The following is a 17597-nucleotide window of genomic DNA, read 5'->3' as shown; positions in this document are numbered from 1 at the left end:
CTCTTTATTGTCAGGATATTTGATTTGAGTGTCACCAATTAATTTCTGTGGCTGTCTTGAGGGTTTATAGCACTTACATTTAATAACAACTTAATAAAAAACAAAAAATGTAATGGCTCTTTACAAGCAAGCCGAAGTCCTCAGACTTTTTAGAGGTGGTTCCAGTCTTGTAGTAGTTCATCCAAAATCACGGGTGGAAAGTATAGTTACATTTACTCAAAATTACTGTAATTGAGTAGATTTTTTTGTGTACTTGGACCTTTTTGAATACTTTAAGAATTCACTATTTTTACTTTTGCTGAAGTAAATTCACAGGGGATGTATTGTACTTCAATATTTTACTGAGTAAAGCAAAAAACAAGAAGGTCAATAGCTTTCTAACAAGAAGAAAATAGCCAGTGGTTCGGTTTTCACAGCACATGAAGATAAGCAGTACATAAATTAAAAAAACTTTTTATCTATACATTTAGCCTGGCCCAACTATGTGATTTACTGACAGTTGAAGAACACTGACGAATACAAATTCCTGGGCCCTTAAACTAGACTGAAAATGAGGAAAAGAGTATGTCCAGTCATAATATGATGAAAATATTTGTAGTGAATGCCTTTTTCACAGAGGAGTTACATTCATCTGACATAATATTTTCATGACATCAATGACACGGAAACTCGAGATACGATTTTGTGGTAAAAGGACAAAATTCATTTTTCATGTGAATAAAAAACGCTTCTGTACGTTTTCGATATCAAACACAAAAGATTCGCTTTACTGACATTTAGAACGTTTTCCGGAATGACGTCATGTGACTGCACCCCGTGCTTTCATTGGCCAGTTGGTACTCCCTTGTTTATTTCCGGAAGTAAGGCGTTCTCTGTGTCAGACTTTCCATAAGGATTCTTTAACTAAAATTTACACAGCCAAGACGACAGGTAAACAGTTTTACACAGAACGAGCTAATCATTTATTAATCAGTTTATTTACGGTTATATTGAGTCAGTTGTCGGTTTGTTTCAGCTGAACATGTCATGGGTTGTAATTGTAGCCGTTAGCTATTGCTTTTTCGTAGCTTACGTAATGGATTTTTGTCAACAGCAGATAGTCACAAAAAATATTATAAGTGTAAAAAAGGAGGCCAAACTGACGTCCAAACTGAGTCGATTATATATGTTAGCTACTAACAGTATCGATAGTTTTCGTTGTAAGAGTGCTTAGCTGTGTTATTCGACAGTATCGATCAAATGACGTTAGCAGATGCCACATAAGCCAGCTACAGCTGTAAAGATATGATTAGGAAACAGTCTTTGGGCTATTTTGATGAATAATTCCACTGCTAACACAACAGTTATGTAGGAGGAAATATTTGAAATCAATAATCTTCATGTTATTGTGTGTTTTTCATCTTTACCAGGTGAGTCCTCATCCACGAGATGGCACATTGGTTTCACAGAAACCCACTGAAGGCTACGGCACCTGTGTCCTTCAACTTCTATGGAGTGGCCGGGAGTCCATCTGCAAACAAGATATGCAAGTATGTCATCTCCAGCTCCAGTTGTTTTCAGAGTACACCCTCATTTTGATGTCTCTGACAGACAGGTGACATGTTTGTTGTGCCCCTTTGCCACTGTATGGCCATTTAGAACAGTTGTTCTCAACAGATCAGGCATCAGGAACCCATCACCACCTCCAAAAATTTCCAACCTCTCAAACTGATTTAATCAACATGAGGAGGTTCTAGCATTCTGTGAACCATATAAAAATGGCCAGTTGTTTGGCTGACCACACACACAGTAGTACTGACAGTGGGTCAGTAGATTGAATGATTCAACATTACATTCTTAAACGGCACACTGTTGCATTTCTTTTTACCATAGAGATGTGACTTTGCCTGAACAGCCTGGTTGGAGATGTGTTTTCTCATGCTGTTACCAAGAGGGAAAGATCACATTTTAATGTACAGCTATATGGACACCAAGACATACACGTAGCTAGGATTTGCCAACATATGTTGCTGATTGGTGCAGTCACTTCCCTTCTTATGTGCATTTACTCATGCCACCATGCATGACTAGTCAAAGCTGATCATTCTTTTAATAAGCTAAATAACTGGCATATCCTTATTTATAAGTCTTCGCTCTGTGACTTAGTCACAACATTTACTTTTGCTATCTGTGCCCAAAGTCCGTCTTGTGATGGGGAAAAAGAGTTTCAGGTACGTTGCTCCTGCCGCCTGGAATCTTTGGCAAGAAACTTTATGTATTGGGAAGCTGGTCTGTGTAAATTGTTTTAAAAGTAGACTGAAGGCACTGGAGGAAGATGCAGGTTGTAGATGTTTAGACTGATGACTTTCTGATCTGTGACTCAGGATTGGCTGATCTTTGTTTTGTAGTGTTTTTCTATTTTTAATGTTTCATGAATATCTGTTAAATGTGCTGCTGCGTGTCTTGGCCAGGACACTCTTGTAAATAAGATTCTTAATCTAAATGAGGCTTTCCTCCCTAACTAAGTGTAAATGATATTAAATTAATTAGGTGACTGGAAACTTTTGTAAATTAAAAGTCTTGCAAGCCCAAGTAGCTGTTCAGTACTCTGAGTAAAAGTTAAATATAATACTATTTACTTTTACTAGAGTAGATTTATAGATCAGAGTACAAAAGTCTCATACTTTTTCCACCTCTGCATACATTTCATTTTACTCCATTTTCCCTAGACATTTACATGAAATTTGATTACTTTTTGAGGAATTCCTCTTATTTTAGCTTTGTTATCCAAAGACAAGGAGAAACAAAAGTTGAAATCTTGAGACAAATACTGAAATATACCCATCAACGCAGGAAAAACAAAAGAACATAGATACATTAATTTACTATATGTCCACTTTGAGCTTTTGCATGTATTTTTTTTTATAAAACTTTTTCACACATCTGCGAAAAGAGCCCTGTGACCCACTTTTAAGTCCTGGCCAGGGTTGGATATTAGAAATTTTTGCCTACGTACCACTTCGGCTTGTGGATTCCAAAATCTACCAGCCATTCATATTTTTACCAGCCACTTTATTTTAACAAGCAGCATAATGAGATGAGGTTCAATATGAAAATCAAGAGTTATAATATTTAGTATTAAAAAGTGGTATTCAAGATTTTGTCTTTCAGTCAGAATCAGTAGATTAAGAGGGAGTTAATATACCAATGGTTCATACTGCTGCTTTTTTAAACCATACTTTCCACCAGTTTGTCCTCAACTTGTCGGTGCAAATGTTTCTTGCATATAAATTCCTGTCTTCTCCTGCATTATGTGTGTCAGACTTAAGAGAATTAAATATTTTTGCATGATTCCTGATTGACCCATGACTCTCATGCTGAAATTTAGGCCTTGTTTCGTTAACTTGGACTTCAGCTGAGTGAAACTTGAGTTTAAAGACACCTTTAACAGGTAGACTATTTGTAGCACTACTCTTGTATGGTACTGAGTCAAACCATCACCACACACAGCCAGCTGTAAACAAGGAGGAGGAGGCAGGGTCCTTCCGTCAATAAGGGATTAGGTCGGCTCAGTTCTGATCATAAAGTCATAAAAACAAGCCAAAAAAATTCAAACCAACCCATGCTGTTTACTGTCACAAAATAAGTCTGTTGCACTACTTTTATGTACCTGCTCTTGTGGCAGGTGAGTTAAGCAAATTCCCCAGACACTGCTCAAAATACCCACATTTGGCCAGTGGTGGGTGCTAATTTTCCACCCTGGTCCCAACCCATGAGTTTGAACCACAGATTTAGAAGATACCTTGTTAGATATAATCATACAAAACTATGCAATGGCTAACATATTTTCTTTGTTTGGCACATCAGTGACTTGAGGACAACTAGAGCAAGGCTGTTGGAGATGTTTACTGATGTCACCTGCAACCCGGAGATAATGAAAAATGCAACAGATGCATACTTCTCCCTTCTTCAAGGTACGTTTACATTTAATCTTTTCCAAATTTGTCTAAAAATCTCTGTTTTACTTGGTTTGTAAATCCTTTTAAATGTAACAGGTCAGGCTGTGCAAATAATTTGTCCATCTATTACCAACAGTGCTTGTTTCAGGGTTGCGACTCTGGTGAATGAGAGGCGGTGCAAACTGTAGACTGGTTGGTAGTCAATCACAGGGCATGTATAGAGACAAACAAGCAATCACACTCACCTATGGACAGTTTAAAGCATGTCTTCAGACTGTGGGAGAAAGCCAGCATGCAAATTCCACATAGGCAAAAACTCCCCTGTTCGATGGGGATTCAAACCACTAATCTTCTTGCTGTAGCTGTACAGCACTAACCACTATGCAGCCCAGAGATCATTAGAACATCAGCAATGATTTTTAAGTGCTGTTAAAGGTAACTAACAGTTTCTGATTAGGACAGATAATCTTCTGCCTTGTTTTTGGTTTCCAAATGGGCCATTTTCCCAGTATTTACCAGATCTTGCTGATCTGTAATTGGTCAACACATTTGACTTCAAATGTACTACAAACAAAACCAGAACACTTCCCATGCTGAAAATGTAACTATCAGTAAATCGGTAAATGAAAAACCTGTACTTTTTTCCTTAGAATACAGCTCTTATGACTGTACATGATTAGCACAGAAATAAGACCTGCTTTTTTCTATTTGGATCCCCAGTATAATTCAAAACAAAGGGGATACTCACTGTAGCTTTTATGAGCATTTCCAAAAAACTTTGTATGAAAAAACATCACATAATATATTTTAGGTCATGAACATTTCTTTTCTCTTATACATCTTTTAAGTTTTTTTGTATCCTCATTTCACCTAACAAGCTGCTCCTCTTGTTTTGAATATTTTTTTGTGATACAATAGGATTTATCTTGTCCTTGGATGGAACTACACAGGAGAACAAGATGAGATTCATCCAGAATTTCAAATGGACTGATACCCTACAAGGAAATACACCAAGGTAAAAATGTACTTACAGGCACTTCAAGACTGATGAGTATTGATCAGTTTTTATGGCAGCACATGGATGGGCTTAAGTTTAAAGATAGCCAATGCACTCCCCAGAAGGCCACTAAGTACCTGTTTAAAAGATGTTTCCTTCATATTTTGCATTTTACAAGTATTTATGAACATAGAATGAATGTTTCTGGGCTGATGTGAACATTGAAAACTTTAATAGTAGGTGTTGGAAGAAGATGAATCAGGGTGTAGCTATTTTGACTGATAACCTTGTGCTCTGTGACTCAGGAGTTGGTTGATTTGTGTTTGTAGTGTTAAAGTATTTATATTTTAACTTTGTCAAATGTGCTGCTGCCAGTCTTGACCAGGACAGTCTTGTGAATGAGATTCTTAATCTCAATTTCCTCCTGGTTAAATAGATTTAAATCAAATAAAACGCAGGGACAGTTGCCCAGTACTGTGCTGAGGCACACTTACCCCTCCACCTCAGTCCCCCTCATGAGCATGGATGCATCATCAAACTGTAGTGTGAGGAGATCAGCTAAACTGGGATCAGCTGGGAATATGACTACCATGCCCTGCATAAACTAGCGCTGAGCTTCATTTCCAGTCAGGATTTCATTCATAATTATTTCCTTGTACTATGATTTTTGTACTTGTACTTTTTACTTTCTTGAACTTTAACATATGCCTGAACAGCCTGTGATGGCAAACTAGTGAAAACAAATAAACGTGTAACATTCCCACTTACTGATATTTTTTTGGTTTGACATATCTGCACATAAAACATGTTGTTGCTCTTTCTCTATTGACTGCATAATTGTCTTACAAGATAAACAGAGATGTTCTGATCACACTTATATCCCTGCAGAACCATCAGTGGCATTGCCCTGTGTCTCCCAAGCATTAAAACTAGCTGTTATGCTCATCCCAGTAAAAATAATTGTTCAACTGATTTCCATGCTTTCTTTACAGTGCCCAGCAAGATGTAGTCTTTGAGCTGGTTTCCATGGCCTTCAATGTAGCTGTGTGGTACACAAAGTTTGCCTCCAGACTAGCAGGAAAGGAAAAGTAAGTATCTTACAGCCCTTTGGGTTTTATGTAACGCTAGAATATCATGTGTAGCTCATTGCTGTGTTATTTTAGCCAATATTTGATCTTTTCATGTTTGTCTGTTCTACAGCATAACTGAGGCTGAAGCGAAAGATGTTCACCGGAGCCTTAAAGTTGCAGCTGGTATTTTCAAAAACCTCAAGGTAAACTCAGAGTCACAACATTTCCTTGAAGAGAAACTTGTCGGTTAAATGTTTATTTCTGACACAAGTACTAGATGTTGTTTGATAATGGCTGTTGAATTAGATAATCATTGATTTAAATGTTTAAAAATAAAAAAAGCAAACTTGGGGGGGAAAACTAGGCTTTAGAACACACATTCATTCAGAAGCTACAAGGTACTGACAACTTTTCTCTCAGTGATGAATCTTGTGATTTTTACTCAAACTGGCTTTAAAAACATTTTTCTCAGGCCAAATGCACCTATATGTGTCACATAACACTCATTTGAAGGGGTAGTGGGGTCATAACATATAAACATGCATTCATTTATGATAGAAAATGAAACACACTTTACAGCCGTAGCCTTTAAGGCTGGGGTAGCTGCAGGTAATTTTAAGCAGTACAATGAAAAATTTTGTCGTCTTTAATATTCATTTGCACCAGGGGGAATTTGTTCTTGATGGAGTTCAGAATCATGTTAGACTTTTTGTACTGTCTATTTAGGACAGACATAATTTTTGTTTGTTTTTATTGCTTTGCTTGCTATGAAATCCACAGTTTTTTGCCTCTGAATACCTCTACATGTTTGTCACAGGAGGTCCACATTCCTCGTCTTATCACTCCGGCTGAAAAGGGTAGAGACCTGGAACCACGAGTGATCGATGCATACATCATCCAGAGCCAAGCAGAGGCACAAGAAGGTAAAGTAGCACCAGTCCTGAAAGCACCTTCCACTATTAAGTCCTTTAAATGCCCTTATTTAACCATAATGAATTAGTTTATCAACTTGGGACACCTTAGGGAGCATGCTTTCCTAAGTTGTCAATAAATTATCTTTTGTGTTATGATCTGAAATAGACAGGTAAATATTAGTCATACAATGTAATTTTGATGTACAAGCCTATGTATTTGCAAAGCATTATGCCTCTAATAACTGAAATTTTTATGGAGGATTTTGGGTTAGAAATATGACAAGACATGGGATAACTGTTTAGAACAAGAGTCCTACTGTGGTTTGCTTAAACAACACGCATTTACACAAGTTCAGATGTAACCTAGTTTAGATGAAAGTTCTAACTTTTGAGGAAGTTAAACTCTACCAACATTTAAGGTGTTGTAACAGCAGGGACAATATAATTTGGCTTTTTTCACAAAAATATTACAAATAAAACTCTTTAATGTCAAAGTGAAAAGAGATTTCTATAAAGTAATGTCAAATGAATAAAAATATGTAATGTAAAATACGTGACTGCATAAATAGTGACCGCCTTCAAGTTAGCTTTTAGTAGATGCACCTTTAGCTGCACTTGCATCACTGAGTCTGTGTGGATAGGTCTCAATCAGGCTTGCATATGTGGACCCTGCAATTTTACTCTGTTTTTTTTTTGCAAAACTGCTCAGGCTCTGTCAGGTTGCACATGGATATGGAATGAACAGCCTTTTTCAAGAAGAGCAAATGATTCTTTATTGGACTGAGGTCTGGGCTTTGACTCAGCCACTCAAGGACATTCACCTTGTTGTCTTTAAACTCTTCTGTGCAGCTTTCGCTGTATGCTTTAATTCCTTGTCTTTCTGGAAAACAAATCTTTTCGCAAGCCGTAGTTCTCTTGCCGAGTGAACACGATTGTACTCCAGGATTTTCCTTTATTTTGCTGCATTCATTTAACCCTCTAGCTTTTCAAGCCATCCAGGGTTTACTGTTGAGAAGCATCCCCACAGCATGATGCTGCCACCACTGTGCTTCACAGTGGGGATGGTGTGTTTTGGTGATGTGCAGTGTGTGGTGTCTGCCAAACAAAGCATCTAGTCTAATATCCAGAAAGCACCGTTCTGGTCTCAGCAGACCAAAGAGTTTTCATCAGCTTGACCATGGAGTCTCCCACATGTCTTTTGGTGAACTCTAGTCCAGATTTAATACGCTTTCTTCAACAGTGGCTTTCTCTTTGCCACTCACATAAAGCTTTGACTGGTGAGGAACCCAGGCAGCAGATGTTGCAGAGTCTCTCCCATCTCAACACCTGAAGCTTGTAACTCCTTCAGAGTAGTCATAGGTGTATTGGTGGCCTCTCCCACTAGTCTTGCTTTTCTCTGAGGTGCTTGGAGTGTTCTTTTCTATCACGGTGGAATGGTAGCAAGGAATACTGATGAACTAGTGACTGGACTTTCCAAATACAGGTGTCTTTATTCTACAGTTACTTGAGACACATTCAATGCACTCAGGTGCTCCCCTTTTCAGTAATTGCACCAGTTGGCTGTACCTCTGTTGAATTAGGTCAGTCAGTTTAAAGGGGGTGAATATTTATGCAGTCACCTATTTATACATACATATTTTTATTTAATTGACATTACTTTGTAGAACTCGGTTTTAGTATTTTTTTTTGTCAAAAAAAGCCAAATATAAAGGGAAATAAAAAGGGGAAAACATCAGAGGGGGAGAATTCTCTCTATAGGCACTGAACATCTACTTCCTAGTAGAAGTAAAGTTCTCTGCAAAATATGATTATCACGCTGGGATAGCTTAGAGGATGAGGAGGAGCAGAGGGTTTTAACAGCTGTTTGGTTTCAGCAGTGTGTAATCTGTTGTATATTACATTCCTCAGAAAAGAATGATGACTTTATTGGGACTTTTGTTTCCCATGAGTAGAGATAATTTTAGCTATCCAACAATAAAGTACTGTTGAATTATCACATGTTAGGCTACTCATGATATTACAACTCAGTGCCACTCTTGTTATTTTTCTCTGGCTGTAGGTTCAGGGTGTAGACTTTAGTAATCACATAGTCAAAATGCTTTTGCATATTTCACATACTTTGCTGCTGTTTGTTATCAGTTAGCTGAAGATATTTTTGGCTGTTTTTTCAGAGACAATCCAACACGAGGAGCAGCTCTATAGCAACCTTTAAAATGTGTTTTCACTGACTGATAAAATGAAATGAAAACCTCATAGTGACAACATAACTAGTTTCATTGTAGATTTTAGAAAATAGACTTCACACAAACTTGAGACAGAACTCGCACATAGCAGGATAACAGGCCACTGATCAGACTTTTAAGAGCTGATTTTCCTGGCCAAATTAAGAGTCTAGTGGCAGCAATCATGTCAGTGGACTCTCCAAAGACAGTAGTTCAGTTACTATCACAATCAAAACAAAATTGTGTTCTTATATTTAACTTCTTTATGTTTCTTTTTTCAGTGACAATTGCCAGAGCCATTGAACTGAAGCACAATGCCTCACTCATTGCAGCGCTGTCATTCGAGACCGCAAACTTCTATCAGAAAGCCGGTAAGTATTTTCCACCTTGTTTGAAAATGTCTTCATAAATCCAGTCACCACAAATTAAAAAAAAAAAAGTAAATATTCATGAAAACAACCGTGTAAAATGCTTTACTATACAGCAGGCTGTCCAAGCTGTGGCTCAGGGTCCAACTGTGGCCCATTTTTTAATCGGCTTGAGGCTAAAGACATATGGCCAACACAGGACCATAAAGCTTGTGCTCTACTGTATTGCACTTTTTAGTTTCAACACAAGGTAGTGCTTCTGTGTTGATTCTATAAACAAATGTTTTGACAGGAAGAACTCATTTATGTGCCTTTTTTCTTGACTAAAATGAGAAAAGAATAGAAATGGTATGAATGCAGCCATTACTCACTTTGACCATGTAGCTGCCAGTTTATGCAGCAGGATGTGCATCACTTATAGGAGTCAAATTCTGTCAAAAGCATTTCCAGTTTTGAAAATTGAACTTTTTAAAATCATTTTGTGATTTAAGAAGCTCTTTTGCCTCAACACGACTCTTAAAGCCTTTGCACACTGGGTCAGTTTATCCGAATTTTCCGGACATTAAAAAATAAAATGGAGCTCATATTGTTCTAATGACGTTTGCACACTCAGGCTGAAATTTTTGTCTGTCATGTTATGTTTTTTTTTTTGGAACAGGGCTCGATTTTATGCGAAATTACGCATCGGTTCAAGTCATTTAAATGAGTGACTGATGATTCAAAACAGTGCCCGCTGCTTCCTCCTCGCTTGTTCACACCTGCCGGACCCCTCCTCTCTTTCTCTCTCTCTCCCTCTCTCTCACCTTAAAACCTCTAAACACCAAAGTTTGCTAATTTATTATGTGGATATCAACCATGGAAATATAACGGATGGATGGGAGATTGATGGTTCAGTTCACAGCCTGTTGCTTTATTCTCTCTCGCTCGTTCACCCCTGCCCAACCCCACCCTCTCTCTCGCACCGAAACCTCACTTCAAACACCGTAGTTTGCAGGTGTATTATATGGATATCAGCCATGGAAATATGACAGATAAAGGCATAAGTTGTAGCCTACTCACAGGTCATAACAGAGACTGAATTATAAAGTTCCTCTCCATTTCTCCAACTTGGATCAGCACTATGACGCATGAGCAGGTTCTGTATGAAGCTCTCTGTCAGGATGGATCCAGCGGGATTTTAGAGTGACAGCCACAGGCTCACAGTATGAAACAATTTGGCTCATTCTATGAATTTTTGCCGTGAAGGCAAATAAAAACGCATCGGGCCCAGTGTGCAAGGTCCGAGTGCTTGACGTTTTATCGGATTATGAATCTGAAAAAAACGCATCCGAAAATAATGGACCCAGTCTGGAAAGACCTTTATACTGCATGCCTCTAATGTGATAATAATATTTTCTTATCAATGCAATCATTAAGAGAGCTTGAATGGCACAACAGTTATATAAGAGGGCATGACTAACAAAAATTTATTTCTGTCCACAGACCACTCACTGAACACCTTGGAGCCGGAGTGCAGTAGCAAATGGAGGAAGTACCTCCAGCTGAAGCAGCACTTTTACATGGCTTATGTAAGTTTACACCCATCATAAGGCAAATCACTGTCCTCTTCTTTGATATGTGCTTAGCAAGAAAGCACTTGTCTTTACAAGTATGAATAATAAAAGATTAATGCTCCTGATTGTACTTATTATTATTACATTATTATTTGTAGGCATACTGCTATCATGGGCAGACCCTGCTGGCGAGTGACAAGTGTGGTGAAGCAATACGGTCCCTCCAGGAGGCAGAAAAGTGTATGTATACACATAGCGTGGGATTTATCGTTTTCATCTATTGCTGTACCAAAAATGTTTTCAACAAGAAAATAGGTTTGATTACATGTGTGTGTAAGCTACTGTGCATTCAGAAAGTCTTCAAGCCCCTTCACTTTTTTATTATTTCGTTATGTTTTTTTCGTAGTGATCTACATGCAGTTCTTCATAAGTGAAAACGTAACTTTAGAATGTTTTGCAAATTATTGGCCAAACTGAGCTATCGAGGGAGACGGGCCTTAGCAAGCAAGGTGACCAAGAACCCGATGGTCACTCTGACTGAGCTCCAGAGATCCTGTGTGGAGATGGGACAAAGTTCCAGCAGGACAGCCATCACTGCAGCCCTCCACTGATCTGGGCCTATGTCACAGAGGCCAGACAGAAGCTTCTTCTCAGTGCAGAACAGGACTCAAGATTCTCTGGTCTGATTAAGCCATGGTTGAACTGTTTGGCCTCAATTCTAAATGTTATGACTGGCGGAAACCAGGCACCACTCATCACTTGCCCAGTAGCATCCCAACAGTAGAGCATGGTGGTGGCAGCATCATGCAGTGGGGGTGTTTTTCAGCAGCAGGGACTGGGAGACTGATCAGAAAGCTGAATGGAGCAAAGAGCAGAGATATCCCCCTGTTCAGCGCTCAGGAACTCTGACTGGCCGAAGGTTCACCTTCCAACATGACAGTCACCCACAGGGGTGGCTTAGGGTCAACTCTGAATGTCCTAGAGTGTGCTAGCCAGAGCCCTGACTTGCAGTGCAGTGCTTGTTGCGTCATATTCAAAAAGTCTTGAGTAACTGAGGCCATAGGTGCTTCAACTAAGTACTGAGTGAAGAGGCTGAATGTTTCTTCAGTGTGATATTTCAGTTTTCAAAACATTTGCAAAAATTTCTAAAATTCTGTTTTCACATTGGCATTATGGGGTACTGAGTGTAGATTAATGATAGAAAATATCAATTCAGATGGCTGTGGCATCAGGCTGCAACATAACAGAACTAAATAAAGTGGAGGGAGTCTGAATACTTTCTGAAAGCACTGTTCATGTTCTTTAGGTTTCCTTCAGTCCCTTTTAGGCAATTACAGTCAAGTTTCTTTTATAAGAGCTAGATAACCATGTATTGTGTCATGAAAGTGAAGGGAAAACTTTAAATAATCAGTCACGGATCCTGAACAACTCTACTGTAAGCGAGCACAAATCAAGTAAAACTTAAAGGCTCTAATTAACCAGAAAGATGGAGATGGACAACCAGAAACAACATTTACAAATAATGAAATTTGGTATGTTTTCTTACTTGGTAAACCAAACTAGTGTGGCTCAAATCACTGAGCATTTACTGTGGCTGGTTTTATTTTCTACTCTGTTTGTTTGTTCATGGACTAAAAGTAAATTCACTCTGAAAGCACTGTGTGGAGACTCAGGAAGACATTGGTAGTCCCATCATACAAACACAGATGAGGCTTTTACTTTGAAAAACACACCAGAAGTGAGTTGTAATTGACATGTTGGAAGGATGCAAAACAAGTGCAGTGACACTTAGCTAAAGCATGGTAAAGACAGATTTCTGTACCTCTGATTGTGAACATTAGTTTAACATTTCTAGAGGGAAGAACGCTTATTTTTCAATCAACAAAAATAAACACCTGTTCGGTGTGTTTACATGTGCATCAGACACAGCACTGCAGCCAGTATGACTTCCTAAACATGACCTAGGAGTTAGTGAGTTAAGCATCAACATTTTCTCTTTATTTTTGAATAATTCAGTTTGTAGGGTCATTCAGGTAAACTAATCTTAAACAATGTCGGCCAGAACATTTTCCATTAGTGTCAACGCTTGCGCTGCCTTGAAGATTGTATTTCTTTAACATTAACATGAAATCTTCTTTGTTAAGGTTACGCCCGTGCTGAGTCACTTTGCAAAGAGTATCGTCAGACAAAAGGCCCTGGCACCACAGCTAAACCATCGGAGCAGCTGTTCTTCCTCAAACTGGGCACTCTCATCAAAAACACTCTGGAGAAATGCCAGAGAGAAAATGGCTTCATGTGAGTCCGTTTGGAGCATACACTTGCAAACACATGACAAAATGCATGCATGCAAACTCAAACTCTGTATACACTCTCTCTGTGAAGTGGAAACATCTGCAGACATCTGTATTTGTGTTTACACATCTTAGATGTGCATAAACACATAGTTTCAGCAGCAGTGGTGCATCACACAGTGAAGTGGAAAGCTACTCAGACTTGAGAAAGAATGTGTATATGGAGTTGTTCAAAGTGAAATAAAATGCTTAGTGGCTTTTCCCTTTTGATAGCACAGAAACGTATTTTATATAAACATCAGTGGGTCATTTTGAAAGTTTCTTCATCATATTTGGTTAGATGCAATGTGTGTTATTGCTCTAAATGTCAGAATGAAGGCCTTTAATTTTTCTAAACCTTATCCAGAACTTACCAAAATGTGGCTGCTGTCCCCTGATGGGCCCTGGATGTACTGCACATGGGCCAAAGTATTCATTTAGAACAAAGAGAATACAGTAAACTATGCAATGGTAAATTGACTCAAGCTTGTATGAATAGACTTGAGCTTTTTAAAATGGGCTGTAGCATACTAAAGGTTGGGTAAGGCTGACGTAAAGATCTGCTGTTATATATAATTTTTCCCATATTCCAGTCTTTAACCAAAACTTTGACATTTATCTCCAGATACTTCCACAAGGTCCCGGCTGAGCCCCCTATGCTGGAACTGAAGGCAAGTTACGGCCTGGTTGAGCCGGTCCCTTTTGAGCTCCCGCCCCTCAGCGAGCAGTGCACTGCTGATGTCTATGCCACCTTTGACCTGACTAAGGGAGCCAAAAATGACAAAGTAATACAGTGATGCACTTTATTTAAATGAAGTCTGAATGAGTTTGCTCAATGATCTAATGAACTCTTGTTTGACTGTTGCTCTGACTCCAGGCCAAACCAAAGGAGGAGGAGGTGAAACCAGTGAAGGAGCCTGATTTGAAGCCTCAGAAGGACACCGGCTGTGTTATCGCCTAAATCTCCCTCTGATGCTGCCGTCAGCCTCATCAGCTGAAATGATGGCATCTGTATTTTATTTTATATAAACCTCTATAAGGTTTTTTTCATCATTAATCCATGCTGTTTTACATTCATGCTGAAATGTGTGTTTTGTATTAGGGTATTTCAATCATCCTTCATCTTAGCCAAACTCAGCCACATTCTCTCAACAACTTTTCATAAAGTAAACTTAAACATTTTATGAGCTGGAAGTTTCCTCCAGGTAGATCGGAGTAGTTACTGTAAAATCCGGTGTATAAGCCACACTTTGAAGATCTATTTTTTATCTTAAAGTTGTCTGTGTTCTATATACCGATGGCACAATGTAACAGCATGAGGTGCTCAGACATGCAATGTCATTACTCTAGGTGTGTGTAGCTGCCGCTCTCAGACACTGACCGATAACCCTGGTCATCGTGTATTTCAAGCAACTGCTTCACTGCTCAGAACATGCTGAAATCAGAATACTGACAAAAAACATGTAGTCGGTGTAGTAGAGCTGTGAGCACCAAACAGCCATGCGTAAGTAATAGGTTCTTTGCAGATGATCTACATAGAGAAATGTGACCATTAAGGACATGTTTTGAGCTGTTTATGACTGTTCAAAGTGTGAAAATAAAAACATTCTTAATTCTTAAGCTACTTTTAAAATATTTGTTTAAAAATGTAAAAAAAAAAAAAAAACTCGATTAAATTAAGTTACTTATTCCAGCAAGCAGACAGAACTGCTGCAGTGAGCATAAAGAAAACAATTTGCATGGCAAACAACTGTGCACCTAAAAAACAGTTTCCTCCTGTTAGATTGCTGAGACGCAGGCTCAAGCAGAGAAATGTTGCTCAGGAGTTTGGAAAGTGCTTGCAATATATCATGTTTTCATGGCTGTTTGATTTGTACTTGCAGCTTTTCTAAAGCCTGATTTTTTTTTTATCTTTATTGGTGGTACATTTTGTCAGTATTTTGACTTATATAAGTGCCACCTTTTAACCGCTTTTCTCCCTCATCAGGTCAAAATAGCTAGTAGGTGTGCAAACACTGTATGGTGAAAACCAATGGCCCTAAAGAACGACACAGCTGCACATCCTGCACGTTGTGGACTTGCCTAAACTGAACGGAAATCATCACACATTAGGACAGTTAAACCATTTTTCCTTTGAGAGATTAGAAAATACATAAATAAAGACTGTGGCTTATACACTAGGGTGACTTATACTTAAGATTTCACAGTACATTTCAGCTGAAATGAATTTAAACAGGGCCATGTAAATATGTAAAATCATAGATAATGCAGACTAGTTCTATAAATTGTGCGTTTGTCAGGATTATAAACCCTGAGACAGAGGCTCGACAACAAAAGGGTCTGTTTTTCACCACTTTTGCACTTGAGTGCTCTGACCTCATCCTGGATGACTGAAAAACATGCCAACTTCCTTAAAATACAAACCAAAACAGCTGGTGCAGCAGTCATGTCTGAGATGATAAAATTGTAATTGAGATGTTTAATTTTCACCTGTTTAGAGAAAGTGATCCCAGCATCTGTGAGGTGACAACATAGGAAGCTGATTCCCCACAATCGGCCTTTTAGTGAAACTTTAAGATGACGTGTTGAGAACCCGCTCATAAAACTCGTCTGGTCGAGTGCAAAGGAACTGACAGTGTTGTATTCAAATCAGTGGTGGGCCAATGAAACACGACGACTGTGTCCTCCATTGTTGGTACATTTGGTTTGTTAACTGTAGCAGTTTACAATCAGTTTGATTTATAGTGTACTGTAGCTGTTTTTGTTCATGGCATGATGAAGGTTTTTTTCATTATACTCTTCATTTAGGAGACATTTAAGTGAATCATTTTTATCATTATAAGGGGTTCTGTGATACATTCCCTATAGTAGTAGTTCTTTATTTATTTCTATCATTTTTCATGATGGTGTTGTTATAACTAAACACTATGATGGCTAACAATCGATGTAAATCACATGATTTTTGGTAAGTTGATTTTTATGTTTAAGTTTCAGTGGAAACACTGGAACAACCACTCATACATATGTAGGTTTGCTGGAGAGGATGTTGTAGTCCATATATATAATGCACTTACCTTACACCAGGGGTGTCCAAACTAAGGCCCAGGGGTCAGCTATGGCCCGTGGTTCATTTTAAATTGGCCTGCAGCTATCATAAAAATTGAATGGCTCACACTATCTGCACATTTCAAGGTCATGCTAATCATCTTTAAGCACCAGCACCCCTGTAAAGTTTGGCAGTTTTTGTGCAGTTTGCTTTTTTGTGTCTTAATGTTGAGCCGTGGCACGATTCTCATCCTGACCAGGGCAGATCCAGCATTAGCCAGGTCCAACAGGGGCCCCTTTCGTATCTTATTAGAAATTGATCGCTTACTTGCCTTGGGATGTAAGACTTTATTATTTTACTAGCATATTTTAACCCACTTTGGATTGGCTTCTCTAACTTTAGCGCACTAAAGATGAGGTATATCAAAGCAGCTCAGTCATTCTTAGGTTGCTCCTTGGAAAAACTTTGGACACCCCTGCTATCCATGAACCATTTGAGGAATGAGCGTCAGTTCTGGGGATTTGTCGATGTGAACATTGGAGGCTAAATTTTTATTTTTCGCTGCTGAATAGCTGCTCCAGCCGCTTCACAAATGTTGCCTACAGTATGTTGTCAAATACCCCCCACTATAAAATATAAGGCCGTGTCTTGTAAAGCATAACAGTTGCTTATATTTCCTGTTATATACTGCTTCCATGCACATATTCCCTCACGTGTGTATTAAGCCTACCCGAGCTTACTGTAATGAAAAAGCAGCCAAGTTTGTCCAAGTATTGTTGAAGAAGAATCGGATATGCTCACACTTTGTGTTCAGATGTACAAAGATCTCAGTATAGTACTAATACAGTTATGATGGTCAGGCTTGTTTAACCATTGTTCATTATACCTGAAAAAGCTAATAAATCATTGCAGAAAATACACCTGTGCTAGTCCGTCCTTCTCAAGGCAACAGTTTTAAAGGCTACCAGATCAGTGCAGTGTTCATTTCAGTTCTTATTCTAAGGTTGGTTCAAGCTGTGGATCCCAAAGAGGCAGTTCAGGAGTAGTGAAACATACATCATGAATACATGCATCTAAAAAAAAAATGTGAATATCAAGTAGAGCCCCCCCCCCCCCCCCCCCATTTACAGTTGAAACCAGAAGTTTACATACACTATGT

General features: G+C 38.7%; 1 protein-coding gene across 1 annotated transcript; it reads left to right on the top strand.

Moving 5' to 3' along the window:
* The first annotated feature begins 841 nt into the window (after nucleotides 1–841).
* On the top strand, nucleotides 842–17354 carry brox (BRO1 domain and CAAX motif containing). The gene is made up of 13 exons (XM_041805434.1): nucleotides 842–930; nucleotides 1410–1529; nucleotides 3847–3953; nucleotides 4857–4953; nucleotides 5928–6023; nucleotides 6136–6208; nucleotides 6823–6928; nucleotides 9423–9512; nucleotides 10992–11077; nucleotides 11221–11302; nucleotides 13207–13357; nucleotides 14018–14177; nucleotides 14270–17354. The coding sequence occupies exons 2-13, from the start codon at nucleotides 1429–1431 to the stop codon at nucleotides 14351–14353; spliced, it is 1233 nt and encodes a 410-aa protein (XP_041661368.1). The 5' UTR covers nucleotides 842–930; nucleotides 1410–1428; the 3' UTR covers nucleotides 14354–17354.
* Nucleotides 17355–17597: the final 243 nt, after the last annotated feature.

This window comes from Cheilinus undulatus, linkage group 14 (genome assembly GCF_018320785.1).
Source record: "Cheilinus undulatus linkage group 14, ASM1832078v1, whole genome shotgun sequence".
Taxonomy (NCBI): domain Eukaryota; kingdom Metazoa; phylum Chordata; class Actinopteri; order Labriformes; family Labridae; genus Cheilinus; species Cheilinus undulatus.
This window is presented reverse-complemented; position numbering and strand designations above follow the sequence as displayed.

Coding starts and splice junctions, on each gene's coding strand:
- brox (XM_041805434.1), top strand. CDS start 1,429: ATGGCACATTGGTTTCACAGAAACCCACTGAAGGCTACGGCACCTGTG. Junction 1,530..3,846: donor TCTGCAAACAAGATATGCAA/GTATGTCATCTC, acceptor TTGGCACATCAG/TGACTTGAGGACAACTAGAG. Junction 11,078..11,220: donor AGCACTTTTACATGGCTTAT/GTAAGTTTACAC, acceptor TATTATTTGTAG/GCATACTGCTATCATGGGCA.